The sequence below is a fragment of the Ictalurus punctatus genome, chromosome 17 (genome assembly GCF_001660625.3).
Source record: "Ictalurus punctatus breed USDA103 chromosome 17, Coco_2.0, whole genome shotgun sequence".
Taxonomy (NCBI): domain Eukaryota; kingdom Metazoa; phylum Chordata; class Actinopteri; order Siluriformes; family Ictaluridae; genus Ictalurus; species Ictalurus punctatus.
Genome location: NC_030432.2, coordinates 7,014,276 through 7,030,894, shown reverse-complemented (window position 1 = coordinate 7,030,894; position 16,619 = coordinate 7,014,276). Strand labels below are relative to the sequence as shown.

At 37.9% G+C, this 16,619-nt stretch overlaps 2 protein-coding genes across 6 annotated transcripts in view; both read left to right on the top strand.

Moving 5' to 3' along the window:
* The window catches only part of acad8 (acyl-CoA dehydrogenase family, member 8), a 14,739-nt gene extending 7,821 nt beyond the window's left edge, over positions 1 to 6,918 (top strand). Inside the window, exons 7-11 of the mRNA XM_017490824.3 lie at positions 1,744 to 1,879; positions 3,541 to 3,638; positions 3,742 to 3,894; positions 4,714 to 4,816; positions 5,951 to 6,918. Of these exons, the coding sequence (XP_017346313.1) occupies positions 1,744 to 1,879; positions 3,541 to 3,638; positions 3,742 to 3,894; positions 4,714 to 4,816; positions 5,951 to 6,006 (546 nt within the window). The 3' untranslated portion in view covers positions 6,007 to 6,918. The remainder of the gene's footprint in view (positions 1 to 1,743; positions 1,880 to 3,540; positions 3,639 to 3,741; positions 3,895 to 4,713; positions 4,817 to 5,950) is intronic.
* Positions 6,919 to 7,066: 148 nt separating this feature from the next.
* Positions 7,067 to 16,594, top strand: LOC108277849 (ankyrin repeat and EF-hand domain-containing protein 1). 5 transcript variants are annotated; one of them, XR_008398201.1, is made up of 10 exons: positions 7,067 to 7,404; positions 8,958 to 9,367; positions 9,520 to 9,719; positions 9,914 to 10,063; positions 10,187 to 10,310; positions 11,727 to 12,396; positions 12,572 to 12,798; positions 13,271 to 13,410; positions 14,864 to 15,660; positions 15,776 to 15,851. XR_008398201.1 is itself a non-coding variant. In XM_053687249.1 (10 exons), the coding sequence occupies exons 2-9, from the start codon at positions 9,013 to 9,015 to the stop codon at positions 14,477 to 14,479; spliced, it is 1,899 nt and encodes a 632-aa protein (XP_053543224.1). In that variant the 5' UTR covers positions 7,067 to 7,404; positions 8,958 to 9,012; the 3' UTR covers positions 14,480 to 14,493; positions 14,864 to 14,952. The 5 variants fall into 5 exon arrangements, 4 of the variants coding, with proteins under 4 accessions (XP_053543224.1, XP_053543223.1, XP_053543222.1 ...); XM_053687249.1 differs by lacking the exon at positions 15,776 to 15,851 and adding an exon at positions 14,447 to 14,493 and having other exon boundaries at positions 14,864 to 14,952; XM_053687248.1 differs by having other exon boundaries at positions 12,572 to 12,669; positions 14,864 to 16,594.
* The last annotated feature ends 25 nt before the right edge of the window (positions 16,595 to 16,619 follow it).

Here is a 16,619-nt window from a genome sequence, read left to right as displayed (position 1 = left end):
AGCAACATTAAGCAGGCAGCAATCATTTTTTATACCAGACCTGCTGAGAACTCATTTAGAGTTGCTCATTTTTTGACGAAACATAAAAAATCGTTCTCGGATGGTGAAATTGCCAAGGGAGCGATGACTGTGATAAAGAACACGCTGTTTTAAATATCAGAAGAACGGGGATAAAATCACGTCTGCATTCTCCGACATTCAACTCGGAGTGAACACAATTTTCTTTTAATTAAAATGATTAAAACAGCTTGAGAGGAATCATTAAAAAAATTAATGCCAGTATATCAAGATATTTCATTATCCCTTTGACACAATGTTGTTCACTGAAAGTTTTAAAAAGCACCATTGTGTTTATATTTATTATATTTATAACACATTATAGATATTTTTGGAGTATATCAAACAAGTAGCCCTCTAGACTATTTTATCCCTTCAGGGATCCCTCGCTCACAAAAAGGTTGTAGACTCCTGTATTAACATAAGTAAAAGATGTACATCCAAAATGAACCAAAAAGTAACACTACAAATAAAAATAGAGACATCCAAAAAACACTTCAAATAACACAACAAAATTGCTTAGTGATTTTAAACAGTGCAGTTTTTTTTCGCCTATAGAGTCTGTTCTTGTACTGTATAATGACAGCGGACCCTTCTCAGCCGCTCCCACAACGGACGCAACCGGGAAAAACGGGTGTGGATTTTTGCCGATAACCAACTGCTGGAACTACTGGTTATCGGTGCCGATTAATCTCCAAAACCGATCAATCGGTCGACCTCTAGTTCAGTTTCGTTCACTGATTCCGTAAGTTACATCGTTACACCAGTGAGTGTCTCTTTAGATATTATGAGTAAGTCATTATTTCATTCACTGAATACATTCATTTATGAACACCAACTTTTCAAGGGGAAAGTTTTAGTATTATGGGTTATTAAAATTGGCATGTCCAATCTACAAAGAGACGGTCTGGTGAATTTATTTTCAGGAAAGCTGTTGCTAGTGCAGGCTAGTTTTGAAAGAGTGGTCACGAACGATGATACGAATGTAATTTGTAAAAAAAAAAAAAAAAAAAACATTTTAACATACGTGTATGAAGTAGTTTTCAATGCTATAATAATAATAATAATAATAATAGTAATAATAATAATAAAAATAATAATTTCTACCACCAGTCATTTCTACACATTCATGTATAGCAGATTATGCTATGAACAACACAACAACAACAACACACAAGGCTTGTCTTAGTGCTGCACATGTTTAAAATGTCAGCAGATCCTCGTTCGTTCACCTAGTTCATTCATTTCCTTCACGAACTGCAAGCACCGGTTAGCTCAGAATCTGTACGTCTACCACTCTCATTCAGACCCAAAGTAAGGGATGTATCCGTTCAATACGTCCAACCAGTTATATGCTCCTTCACAGCTTGCACTCTAATATAGTCTTTAGTGTTGCTTCGCTGATCAGTTCATCTAATGTTCTTGTATTCATGAATGATCGTAAGAGGAGCAAAGTGTCAGAGTTGAAGCACCACTTTTTCCTGTCAGTCCAATTTAATCATGTCCTTCTTCATAATATGGAAGAAACCGAAGCTGTATAATCCACTGATACACCAGTGTTTCAGTTTTTTTTTTCTCTCAGCTAGGATTTTCTTGTTAGCGGTGTTGGCCCTCTGTAAATGCTTCACAGCTGAGCCACTAGAGGGCAGTACTATGCGACTCATTCCAGCTGCTTGTGTCCTGTAGGTCGGTTGGAACTCGCAGCCCACGAGAGCGGTAATCTTTGAAGACTGTGCGGTTCCAGTGACTAATCGGCTGGGAGCAGAAGGACAGGGCTTCAACATCGCCATGAGTGGCCTCAATGGGGGTAGAATTAACATTGGTGAGTTAGCCAAAGACAAGTAGTGCCATGTGTTCCCCGAGCTGGATGCCAAAAGAGTTTCACCCTTCAATCTCCATCATATCACTTTCCTCACCGCTGATTTATGATCTTCAGTCGCAGAAGTGTACGCGAAATCAAGGGAACTCCGCAACAGTCGCAGGAGTTTGCGATTTTTCAAAATTACCACAGATTTGGGCCAAGATGCGTCATGTGACGTCATCACAACGCACAAACCTCAGAGCCCCCTTCAATTCATGTACATCGAACACGAGATCAGCTAAAGGGTCTCATTTACCAACAAACATCACTGTGAAAGACAATTTCGTGCGACTGCAATTTCGACAATTCGAGTAGTTTTCCACAAAAAAACTCTGTGAAAATTGTGAAAAAAAGCAGCATCAAAATCAAGCATTTTGGGCTGCAGCAATCACAAAATCCTGTACAGACTAGATCATGGTGGTGTTAAATCCTCTTGAAATACATGGTATCACGTTAATCTTCAAATATTTATAAATGCACGCTGACTTGCAAGCCATACAAGTTTAAGATCAAGTTCAGAAATTTAATAATGACCCTTCATGAAAATGAGCACCAAAATTCTAACAAGCACGTGCAGTTATTATAGTTCCATGCTGAAGTTGCTGTATTTTGCGTATGCCTTAGGTGGAGTTTTATAGTTGAATCAGCTAAACAGTGCGATTTTGAAACTTTTCTTCCTCCTCGCTGTGTGTGTATCAGTAAGCTCCTGCATCCGCTTCCAGGCAGATTTTATTTCGAGACTTGGTGCGTCTCCATCAGCTCCCTAGGTGGCGAATGTGTAGATCGTGTATACGACTTCGGCACTGGTAAGGACTCTGGCTCACGGCACATTGGGACACTGATAACTCAATTTCCGGTGACATGATTAGAAATTTGTTCGCTTAATCACACACATTTCTGTCAACTAGTGGATTTTAAAAAAAATCATGAAACACTTAAAAGTTAGTTCGACTTAAACAAAACGTATATAGAACTTCAATTAAAAGTTAAAAATCGATAACGTAAGTAATCATTTGAGAGCTACGAAAACAAGCTGCTTACGTGTGTAGATGGAAATTGGCTGAGAGTCTGTCCGCTTTTTTTCTTCGAGCTGAGAAGCTTCAGAAAATATTCCAGTAAGGGAACATAGTGGGCATGGATGCTCCCTGTTTTTTGCGGTGCGTTGTGGGATATTTTTAAGGGGCGAACGGGAAGGATTTTGTGATTGAGACAGCCCTTATAATGGCCTGATCAGGGCCCTGATTACTGAACTAGGGAGCTGATTGAGACGCACCCTTTTTTTTTTTTGGTCAAAGTCAAATATGGCGTTGATTATTTTTTTATACTGCTAATTCCAGTTTGCATAAGAGTGATTTTTATTCGAGGAAAGGTATGCTTTTTAATCAGATGTGTAATGTTATCTTTTTTTTTCGTGCAATTAACTGTGTAAGACTGCTGCATATGTTTGCATTTCTGTACATAACCATTGATGTTTCTGTCAGATGCATATAAAGTTTTTCTTTAGTTGTACACATGCTGTGAATGTAATATAAATTATGGAGGTTTGAACAAAGTAATATCTGAAAACCGACACCTTCTTTGCCGCAGCCAGTCACTGAATTGAACTTCTGCTGAATCCACAGCTTCCTGCTCTCTAGGAGCTGCTCATGCATCTGTCCTGCTGGCCCGGGATCACATGCGTGTGCGCAAACAGTTTGGGGAACCTCTTGCAAACAGCCAGGTGAAGAGTCTGTGTGTGAATTACATTGGCATCGTCCTGATCTTAAAATGGTTTTGCCTTTGTGTATAATAATATGTGTACTGGGTATATGTTCTGTATTCAGTTCCTGCAGTTTAAGCTGGCTGAAATGGCCACGAAGCTGGTAGCGTCTCGGTTGCTGGTGCGTCAGGCGGCCGTTGCACTGCAGGAAAACAGAGCAGACGCAGTGCCACTCTGCTCCATGGCAAAACTCTTCGCCACTGATGAATGCTTTGCTGTGAGTGCTGAATGAGAATTGATATCAATTTTTTCTTTAAACGATCTAGCGAAACCTTCACATCGTTGTGTACAACATTGTAAAACGTGATCAAAATGTGTCACTTTTGTGAAAGTAAAACAAAAGATTTTAGTGTCTAGCACATGCACCATCAGGAGGATCCCCAAACAGCTTAAAAAGGGGCTGTGTGTGCATATTTCTAGAAATATTCTTTATAATGCTAGTGTAGAGAGCATATACTGTAAATATATAGATGTGTGGTGGACTGTGGAAAAACCCATGGGATGTCTCCATGGCTGAATTGTAGAAACACAACCAAAATGTAGATTTAAAGTCAAGTTTTCACCTAAAAATACTTCAACGTCTCAACTTTTAAAACAGAAAACAGCATAAAAATATTTCACCACCATGCTTTAGAAGTTTTAAACCTCTACTTTAAAGAACTTTCTCAACTTGCCTAGGTGTACTGTAAGGATCACAAGGTCGATACGGAGCCAGGATCCAGCCATGAGAATGATTTCAATACGTTCTTCTTTTGTCATATATATATATATATATATAAGTATGAACATTTTGGAAGACCGTTTGCTAAAAAGCATTAATTTCCCCATGTGTATGGAGACTTTTGGGATGCCCTGTATAGTAGAAATTCTCCATGTGAATGGTTTTCCCAGACTGTCACATATCGCTAAGTCCTAATCCAAGTACTAAACACAACGGGAGTGTTAAATATGATGTCACTGATTTTTACAGTAATTAAATGAGAACAGTTTTCTTTACTTTTCTAAACATGTTTCCTTTTTCCTCTGGTGCATTCAGATATGTAACCAGGCTCTGCAGATACATGGGGGATATGGCTACCTCAAGGACTACGCAGTACAACAGTTTGTCCGAGATATCCGAGTGCATCAGATATTAGAAGGCAAGTCTGTGACACAGTACAGTTTTTGTAAAAAGGTATTCAAAATATCTGAGATCCTAGACTGGTGCGCAGTGGGAGAATGTAACTAAGTACATTTACTCAAGTACTGTACTTAAATACAAATATGAGGTCCTTGTAATTTAGTTGAGTATTTCCATTTTATACAACTTTATAACTGACAGCTTTAGTTACTAGTTATTTTTCAGATTATTCTTTGTTCATACCCTTCCTGTCCAGTGAAAACTGCATATCTCCAAATGTGGTGATTTTTGAAGGTTTGTGATAAACTGAAGGATTACGTTTTCCTTCAAGGGTCGAGAGAATTGTCCTACTACAGAGCAGAAACGCTACAAACAGACGATGATCTTATAGAATATGATGCATTGCTGTAGATTAGATTAAATTAACCAACAGTATAAAAGTAGATGAAATTGGCTCAAACATCTACAGCAGTAAAATGTAACATACACATTAATGCAGCAGTAATTCATCGTATATATTTATATATAATATATATTTTAGTAAAACACTGACAGGGACCATTTTATTGCACAGGGAGTGTATTTACTTGTGATACTTTAAGTACATTTTGCTGATAATTCTTAAGCTACTTTTACTTGAGTAAGTTTTTGAATGCAGAACTTTTTTTCATTTTATTTTCATAGTATGGTATTAGTACTTTTACTTAAGTAAAGGATCTGAATACCTCTTCCACCAGCGGGTTGGTAAAAAAAAATACAGGGTGTCCCAAAAGTCCACTGGATGTCTACTTCTCGGTTGGTCCACAAAATGTATATCACACTCACACACACACACACACACACACACACACACACACACATTATATATATATATATATATATATATATATATATATATATATATATATATATATATATATATATATATATATATATATATAAAATGTGTGTGTATATGTATGTATGTGTATGAAAAATCTCAATACATTTTGCTAAAAAGTGTTAATTTCCCCTATGTATGGAGAGTTTTGGGACACCCTGTAGTGTGAGTGTATGCAAATGCTCGGTTGGATGTATCATTGTTTTTGTTGTGCAAATCAAAATAGTTAATTGATCATTACTCTGGCCTCATTGTTTGTACTCTTTCTTTTAGGAACCAATGAAGTGATGAGGATGATCATTTCCAGAAATTTACTGACAGAGTCTTGATCCTGAAAACAGGACTTCAAGCTCGTCATGGGCCGTTACAATTGGAGAGACTAATCAATAATGAATCACATAATGAGGAAAAGCTGGACAGAATCTTACTGTCATTCTTTGTAGTTAGAAATATGTCTATTTAGACATCTGTTTTTGTTGTATATTCTCGATTATGTGCCCTGCTGTAGTAAGACGTGCTGTTAATGAACAATTGTAACAGCAAAGAAAGTCAAGTGTTTGATTACACTCCAGCATCAAGTACTTGTTAGTGCATTGCAACGGTTTGAGTATTCTAAAGACTGGTTTCCACTTCTCGTGTCTCACAAACAATGGTTGAAGGGGGGTGTAGTCGCTCTGGTCAAAAAGCATTTTATACTCATTTCACCACTTTTTAAATGGTGTGGTGGCACTGTGGGTAAAAGAGGAGAATACTTGTTTATTAATAAAGTGTTGAAAAGGAATTTAAAGTGGATTGTTTGACCAATTAACAAAGTGAGATGAGGGAAAACCCTCATATAATGCTAATGCGCCTCAGATGTTTGACCATCTTTACGGTCTCTCGGGTCAAATATATTGCATGTATTTTCATATATCTGGCACCAAAGTCTCCTCAAAATTTATGTAGCTACCGCTATTTAGTTAAAGATGTTCATGTGCACAACACAGAGATCGACAGGTGTACAGGGCCCTAACGCAGGGATATGTCTGTCCACATGGCATCATTGCTATGAAGCAAGCCGATTTGAAGTTCCTTACTGAAAGAACATGCTTTTTAAGTTAATCCGTGGATTCGATAAATAAAGCACAGAAATGTACGGGATATTTTTTTGTTTGTTTATTTTTAAACGTTTCAGATCCAATACAGGTATCCATAAAGGCAACATTTCACTGTACACGTTAAAATAAAGCTTGTGAATTAGACATTTGTTTTGTTTATTTTGCTGTTGCTGATCTTTTATTTGAAAGAGGGTTTAACATACAAGTTCTTCTCATGTTTCACCGTTTAACAGCTATTTAAGACGTTCACATACTTAAGCCCATAGGCATTCATCGGGCACAAATTGTACTGGAGACTACTTTTTACATTTTTTGTGTCACACACAAGCTTGTCTTTGTTTCATTTACTACTGTTTACTGTTCTTTACAGTATTTTTTATTATGTAGAAACATTTCATTATTTTGAAGGCATCTTTGCTCTACAGCATTTCTTTGCATGTGCCTAAAACTTTTCCACAGTACTGTATATAAACGCTCTGCCTAGAATGTTCTGACACTAGAATTAGAATTACATGATGAAAGAATGTATAATAGAATAACACCAGTTCCATTGGAAATGGAACTACAGAACTGTAAACGGCGCCCTAGTATTCTGAAATGAATCATTCCCTGCAAACCTTACAGAGATCAGTGAGTTGTTTGTTGTTGTTGTTGTTGTTGTCATTATTATTGTTGTTGTTGTTTCAGAAAGGTAGGCTATGCAGCTTGTTTTTCCTGCTTTGGCATATTATTAAAAAGGGGCTTAGTCAAACGGGTCTCAAACTTACTCGAGTTAAACACTACTGTTTTCCAAACAGACATTTCCTAATGTAAAGTTAATTATCTTCATTAATGCTTCGTAAGTCAGGATATCGATGAGCTAAATGACTTAATAAGATGGCAATACTTTAAATATTATAATAATTAATGGCTATTTATATGTCAACAGTGTACTTCTGTATAGTACATTAGTAAGCTTCGGGAGTGTATCTATGTTCCCAGGGTCCTATGTTCTCCAGATATATATGGCACAGAATGAACATGGTGATTTAAAACTGGAGTCAGGCTTCAGCATAAGTGAGAGCTGAGACATGTTCATGCTTAACATTTTGTTCTTTTTATGACCGTTTACTGTGTTTTAGAGGCTACAGTGTGGCATTTCTTCAGTTTAGTGTATACATTTCACTAGTGTTCATGCACAGAATTGAACTGTATGAATGTAGACTATTTTTAGAGCAGCATAAATGAGGGTTCAGCATGTGCAACTTTAGTTCATTTTTCAAGTTTATAACTTTTTCATAAATTTTGAAGAGTGGATGAAGGATGGATTTTAAACTAATGTACAGTTGCATTCAAAATTATTCAACCCACCATTGCAAATCAGTTTTATTGTCAAAATGTACAGACTTTCAGCTGTTTGCGATGAACAAATCAAACAAAAGCAATTGAAATAGTTCAACACAATGAATGCTTCAAGTGGTTTCCCCAAATTCAACTGAAAATGCAACTTATAATGACTTCTCCAGTCTCAAAATTATTCAACCCCTTCATGACCAGCATCTTTAGTATTTAGTAGAGCACTCTTTTGCTATTATGACCTGCTGATAATAAACCTGGTTTGCCATGGGAGTTGAATAATTTTGATTGCAACTGTATGATGCTATTCATTTAAATGTGTCTGTAAATGGTGTTTAAAGTTAAAAGGTAATAATGTTAATAAGCCCCTGAGAAAATCAGTCCTGACTATATAAATCCTTTTGAAAACTTAATGTGTGTTAACAGAATATTGAACTGGGGAACATAGGAATAACTCCTATAATTCTGCTTAGCGAGAACTAGCATACCTGATAACACCTAACCACACATAGTGTACTTTTTTTTTGTCAGGTGTATTGAATGCTATGTTAAGCTTGTAATGACTGTACAATTTTAAAACGGTTTGGTGGTCCATTTAAGAAAACGTGAAAAATTGTTTCCATTAAAAGATCATTGACGATTTTTAAAAAAAGAAAAGTTTTAGTCGCCTGAATTTAGTCCTTTTTTTGTCAGCTAAACCTACACTAAAACTAACAGCAACCAAATGCTAAAATATCACTTAGATGTAAATATCAAAAACGCGTCTAACGCTGTCACGTTAGGTGTTGCATGATTTAATCTCCATCCATTTGTGAGGCGTTAATTCCCTGTTCTGTTTCTTTTGCTAGCAAGAGGTCTTCGCCGGAGCAGTTTTTGAGAAGGACGCTCACTCCACAGGTGTTGATGAGGAGGAGCGTCATGGCAGAAGGCCCATTTGAGGCCAGGCAGGTGTACAAACTGCTGGAGTTGGTACGCCAGAAAAACAAAGAACAGATAAAGAAGTTAGTGCATTTTTCCGTCTCAGGTCTGATCAACTGGACAGAACCGATGCACGGGAACAGCGCACTGCACCTGGCCTCGATGGCCAATGATCTGGAGATGGCTCAGCACCTCCTGTCTCTGAAAGCTCATCCTGATATCCAGAACAAATTGGGACAGACTGCAATGATGCTCGCTGCACAGCACTGTCATGACTGCATGATGGAGCTTTTGGCCAATAAACGAGCCAACATGAACCTAGTGGACAAACAGGGCAAAGGTGTGCTTCTGTTTTCAATCTTTGTGTTAGGATAATATGTATTATTTAATAGATAAGTAAAGAGCAGTCTGACATTTATAATTGTCTTTTATTTTTTTTGTTTTTACTCTTGTCTTGTCCCTTCTTGTCTTTGTGTCTGTCATTCCATACAGGACTGCTGTTTTACTGCATCGGCCTTACAGAAAGGCATGCACGATGCCTGGAGATGGCGATTAGCATGCATGCAGATGTTAACAACGTCTCCTATGCAGGGAAACCTGTGTTCCTGTTCGCCTGTGAACAGGCAGAGTGGTGTGAGAACCTCTGCATGAGGCTTTTAGAGAGCGGAGCCGATCCCAACGCCACTGATCTGGTTTGTCTTAACACTGTGTTAATGCTTACCCTCTCCCATTCAACCAGACACCTACCTAAAAAATGTGCCCAGCTTTATGTTTGACAAAAATATGAATAGATCATTTTAATCTTAACAGAATTTAGGGGGTATGTCACAGTCTGTGGTATGATTAGTCTGGAAAATACATTAATGTAGTGTTGTGTGTTTTCCAGATGACGGGGCGCACGGCTCTGATGGCGGCAATGAGAGCTGGATCTGTTGCACTGGTGAGAAGGTTCCTGCAGAAAGGAGGAAACCCGAACACAGCTGACAGAATGGGAGTGCACTCTGCTCACATTGCAGCAGCCAAAGGCCTCTTAGAGGTCAGACAGGGTCACTATTTGTGTATAACACTTTATAATAGGTACAACATTACTACGGTTATTATCTCACGCCATGTCATTGTAGCCAGCTGAATTATTATTAATATTGTATTATTATCTCAGGTGCTGAGGATGTTGTCGGCGTACTCGGCTGATTTCAACCTGATGTCAGAGCTTGGAAACACGGCACTGCATGAAGCTGCAGCTGAAGGCCACACTGAGTGCTGCAGGTTTCTAGTTCAGAGAGGTGTGTAACAGCACATTCTAACAGTAATTATTAACATGGATTTAGAGATACGCCATACTAAATTTCTCAGTCGATACAGATAGCCAGAGTGATTCAGAGTGATATCGGCCAATACCGATAGTTCTGCCTTTTATTCCTTCTTTTAAATGAATAATAGTTAATTCCACAATTCTGAAAGAAATGAAATAAACACTTTATTCTCTCCATTTGAACAAGTTGTTTCACAGTAACGTCTCATAAACAGAACACACATTACTCTAATTAACATTAACACAAGAACTAAATTCTGAAGATTAAAGTAAGATTATTAACTTATTGAATGTTATTAATTCATATTACCATTGACTGAATTATATAAAAAAAACTCCTGTTAGTCTCACATTCACTCTCCACAAACAAAAGCATTTCTACTTCACTGACATCACACTGGTAATATATATCAACTTTTTATATATTAACATTAACTGGATATGAAATATACTACTCTACAAATATATTTTTCTGTGCAATATATACTTTTTTGTCAACCCATCTTCATTTAAATCTTTCAACAGTGAACTGGCGCTTTAATTCAGCTCGAGCAGTGCGGCAAAATATTTTTAGACTCGACGCCGAAACTCCCGCTTCACTGCTGCAGCGTCCGGTGTAAAATTTGATCCGTGCAGAGATTACAGAGATTACACACTGCAGTTTTGTCGTCATTCCACACAAGATATATCATCTTTACACACAGCACAAAATCAATGCGTTTTCCCGCCCTCTTTTGATTGACAGGATATAATCGGCTGGTTATCGGACGTTTTTAAACTATCGGCCGATAGCCCATAAAAAAAAAAAACAGCCTTTATCGGCTGATACCTTGGTGCATCTCTACATGAATTCACTCTTAAGTCAATCAAATGGAAATAAATAAGATAAACTGCAGCCGTGCAGAGTGAAAACTGATCATTTTAATACTTTTAAGAAGATTACTGATGATGATTGTAATAATGGGGGGAAAACAAAAGAATGAAAGCACAAAAGAAAGAAAGGAAGGAATAAAAGACAGTACGTGCCTCTTTATGGTGTTTGCTGCAATTGTAGGTGAGTCTTTTATTAAGAACAAGTCAATCCAAATCGAAAAAAAAACAAAGTTGAAACACAGGCATGGGTCAGTCTATTCACAGTCAGAGAATAATAACAAATATTATAAAATTACAAATGCTTGAAATCATCACAAGTATTTTAAGTATCTTACATTAGATTTTTTTTTTTTAAAAACAAACATTAATTAAAATAATGACATTAACCTGAAATTTAAGCAAGAAAAAGCCACAGCATACCATTTTCTGAAATTATCCCAAACAAAGCTTGAGTGCTAATGCTTCAGATGGCCTTACATATTAATATGATTTACTGTGTGTCTTTTATTACCAGGATGCAACCTGATGTTGAGGAACAAGTTTGGTTTAATTCCAAGTCAAATCGCTAAAGCAAACCGCCACAAAGATGCTCTGAGAGAACTGAAAAAAGCAGAGGAAGCTTTGAAGCCTGGACGAAGTAAATCCCCTCAACTCTGGGCAATCAGGCTGAACGATTGGTCATTTGAGCATGAAGCAGTGCTGAGGAAGGTCTTCCAACCTGCTGTGAAGGGACAGTCTCGTGTGGAGACTGTTTCAAAACAGCATTTTATATCCGTCCTGCAGGCGCTTCATGCTCCTGTAAATAAGAGCGATCTGAAGAATGTCTTCACAAGTCTTGACAAGGAGAGGAAGGACCTAATTAAAATCAGTGACTTCTTCGAAGGACTCGACTACCTGCAGGAAGAATTTGTGCTCTCACAAAAAGTCACATTCCCTCTGCCCGGTCTCAGTCGTGACCACCTGCCGGCTAACCATATTGAGGACCCTCTTTTGTACTTTGATGAGCCGAAGGAAATGCACATCAACATGAACCAACACGTGACAAGAGATCACTTGGAGTCACTGATGGTAGCGTTCAGTCGGAATGTCCCAGTGGACATTAGGGACTGTTTTTACAAAACGCCGCTCATGACTGCCTGCAGAAGTGGAAAGAACCAGATAGCTCGCTTCCTCATCGCACTTGGGTAGGGAGAACCACAGAATGGTATTATTTGTAACAATAATCAGTGCTGTTACTACTGACTCTAAGGTAGTAGCTGTATTTCAAAGGGAGATTGCAGTTAGTCACCATTTAGGTTTACAGTTACATCGCATACAAGTCAACGTGACACTAAATATGTATTCAATCTGTGTTGCCAGGGCGGATGTGAATGCGTATGACCAGTTTAATCAGACTCCTCTACATCATGCGTGCTTCGCCGGACACGAGGCCATCGTCGAACTTTTACTGCAGCATGGTGCGGTAGTAGATGCCAAGACCTCAGGTGGAGTAACACCACTAATGAGGGCCATCCAAAGCTGCAGAGTCAGCTGTGTGGAACAGCTCATTAATTTCCATGCTAACATCAACGCCACAAACAATCGTGGTACTTTATCTGACTTCTGTTCATCTCTGTGCTAATTAGCATGAATAACTGTGATTTACAATTAGCCCCAATGTCTGCCCTCATTGCTTGGGGCTCCTCCTGTTGTCTCAGACAGAACTAATCCTGCCTGAATAGGGCATTTAGCTCACAAGAAGATTAGAGAAGCAGGAAAATGTCTCCTTGTTTCTCTCAGTGTGTTCTTACTGTTCTCTGGGAAAAACTATAGAGATATTAAGGAGATATCTTCAGTGATAATCCTGTTTAAGCAATTCTGTAGGAAAGAAAATGGCAAGAATTGGCAGAACACAAGAAAACAGTACTTGTGTTTAAATTCAGCTTAAAGGAAGTAGACCCTGACCAACACATTGTTGGGCTGGTCAAATCCATATAAAAAGATGTTAAAATTTCATGTATTATTTGCGTCAATGGAAGTTCACTTAGGTCTGAATTTTTACTTGTCTTTCTCGTGCAGGACAAAACTGTAAGATGCTCGCTCAGTTGTATGGAAATAAGAGAATCTGTGATTTGGTCAAAAATGGGTTAGTGCATGCAGTGACCAGCCAGGCACATGGATCACGAGGAAAAACGACAGCAGTACCTCCTGCAGCCAAGGTCAGCAGACGATTTTTCATACACTTTCTACCTGTATTCTCTTTACACATACACCCCTGCTGAAAAAAAAACCCCAATAGACACCAACACAGAAATTCTAATGGTGTCTACTACAAATACCATTACAAACTATCAGTTAACAATTAAAACTATTACCATTATTGGCCCTTAATGGTATCACTAGACATAACATGCCACCAATAGAAGGCAACAAATTACCAGTAGAGACCCACAGAGACCATTATAGTTTCCTTGAAAACCAAAACAATTCCCATTATAACCATTAAAACCAATACAAATTCTGAATTTGAACAGACAAAAAATTAAAAAAAAATTTCAGCAGGGATTATACTACACTATACTGTACTGTACTATACTATAGCACACTATACTCTACAGAACTATACTACACTCTACTGTACTACACTCTACTGTACTATACTAAACTGTACTGTACTGCACTATACTAAACAAAATTATACTGTACTATACTACACTATCCCGTACTATACTATACTCTACTACACTGTACTGTATTAAACTAAATTATACTCTACTATATGAAATTAAACTACTGTAGTATAGTATAGCACACTATACTCTACAGTACTATACTACACTCTTCTATTATATTACATTATAATATATAGTGTATTATAATGTACTGTACTATGCTAAACTAAATTATACTGTACTATACTAAACTATGCTGCACTATACTAAAATATACTATAGTACACAGTATACTTTACTATACTTCACTATACTACACGACACTATACTGTATTATACTGTACGATACTAAACTACACTGTACTATACTAAACTCTACTATGCGGCACTATACTATACTGCACTAAACTAAAATATACTATACAAATACCCCCCCCCCCCCTCCCTTAATGTTAATGTGGAAAGCTAGAGCAGATGACCTCAGAGTTCAGTCTAACTTTAAAGATATTGGAAAGAAATTCAACCTAATTTGATCCATAAATTCATCCATCCATCCATTTTCCTTATCGCTTATCCTACACAGGGTACTGGGGGAGCCTGGAGCCTATCTCAGTAAACTCTGGGTACAAGGTGAGGGACAGCCTGGACGTGGTGCCAATTCATCACAGGGCACAATCACACACACACATTCACACACTATGGACAATTTAGAGATGCCAATCAGCCTATAGCCTAATCTTTGGACTGGGGGAGGAAACCCTTGAAATCCAGGGAGAACATGTACAGGGCAGAGGTGGGATTCAAATCCCCAACCCTGGAGGTGTAAGGCAAACATGCTAACCACTAAACCACCATGCCCCATGTCATGACTTCATGATAATCATTAAATTATATCATCATATTATGTTCATAATTACTCTCAAAATAAGACAATTGACAAAAAAAAGTATTGTCAACCTTACAGTCTGCCTTTTTCTGTTTGACATGCGATCTTATTTAGAGAATTTCCAGTTTTCCAGCTGTTTTCGACAAAACCTTCAACTCCTGCAGAAGACCCATCTTCAGTCAATGTTTGTCTGAGGAGTCCAGATTTATCGTGCAGACCTTATACTCATCTGTCTACTCTTCAATCAACTATTTCCATAAGTCTAATCAATTTCTTAAATGAATTAATCCTATTTGAATTACAGTCTACAGTGTCAGGATGTTTATGTTCCTAAATAATTCTATGAGACACTGGTGTGAGTTTCAAATGTGAAGACAGTGAAAGCAGCTAGACCGTGTTTGCAACTGAAAGCCTGAGGTGTTTTAGGACTGCAATTGCTATGAACAGTTTTGCACTCAAGTCTACATCATTGAACAGATGATAACTTCAACACAATAGACTTCAAGTTAAAACTATAATGAATTCAGAAATGAATTCAGTGTGATGCTCACAGTCATAAGATGCTCATAAGGTCCTGTTTACACAATTGTACTTTTTGACTAAATAGCATACAGTTAAAGAAGGAAAATAATTTATAATCGCACTATCCAGTGTCAGAGACCCACTGCCAGGTTACAGAGTGGGCAGCCAGAACACCGAAATTAACATCTCTGAAAGTGGAAAAAGTGTTGGTGTTGGGCACAATACTGCTGCAGGCCCATTCAATCAGTAATCACAGTTTTGATGTTTGCTGTGAAAATTAACTGAAGCTCTTGACCTGCATCTGCATGATTTTATGCATTGTGCTGCCACCACATGACTGGCTCATTGGATAACTGTATGTATAATCTGCATTCCTAAAAAAGTGGACAGTGAGTATATGTTATATTACAGAATAATGTTTGATAGATAATTGAAGAACAATAGGCTATTTATGATTGTCACTTTATCCCACGTCTTGTTCCCTTTGTGTACCGTTCCATACAGGACTGCTGTCTTACTGCATTTCCTCTACAGAAAGGCACGTACGATGCCTGCAGATGGCGGGTAACATGAATGCAGATGTTAACAACGTCTCATCTGTGAACAGGCAGAGGAGCCTGAGAACCTCTGCATGAGGCTTTTAGAGAGCAGAGCCGATCCCAACGCCACTGATCCGGTTTGTCTTCACATCGTGTTAATGCTTAACCTCTCCCATTAAACCAGTTCCATCAAAAGTCTAATACAGGTGTAAACTCTACGTTCTGTCTCTTGAGGTGTAAAAATGTTTGTTCATTTTGGGATGTTGCTGCCGAGGAGGCGCATGGTGGCCAAGGGACTTATGACCCTAGTGGGTAAGAGAGAAAAGGAGCATTTGTGTTGTCTGTTTTTGTATGCTTATTATTATTATTATTATTATTATTATTACATACAGTGAATGTGCATCTCAGTACCATCAGTAGTAGTGCTGGAGTTAAGCTGAAGTGAAGTGCTGTTTTAGAGGCGGTTCTAAAATCAGTATACAGCAAAGCAACATTACGTACTAATTGGATCAGAATTTCAAATCCTGTGCTGAAGAACAAATAAAAAATTAATTTGTGTTTCTTCGCATCCCTGTAAACAATAGTAACAATCCTGATAAAAACAACTTCATGCTCAGTGCTCCTCCAGATGGCAGGTGTATCCTTATTTCCTATCACCTGAGACAGTGCTCCCTCTGGTAATGTATGTTGTATAACTAATTAACTAGTACTCTTCAGCAAGGTGCTTGTAGCTAACCCATGACGGTCAAGGATAACAAATGGGCAAATGGACATGATCATTAAAAGGCATCTTGAAGTAATTCTTGACT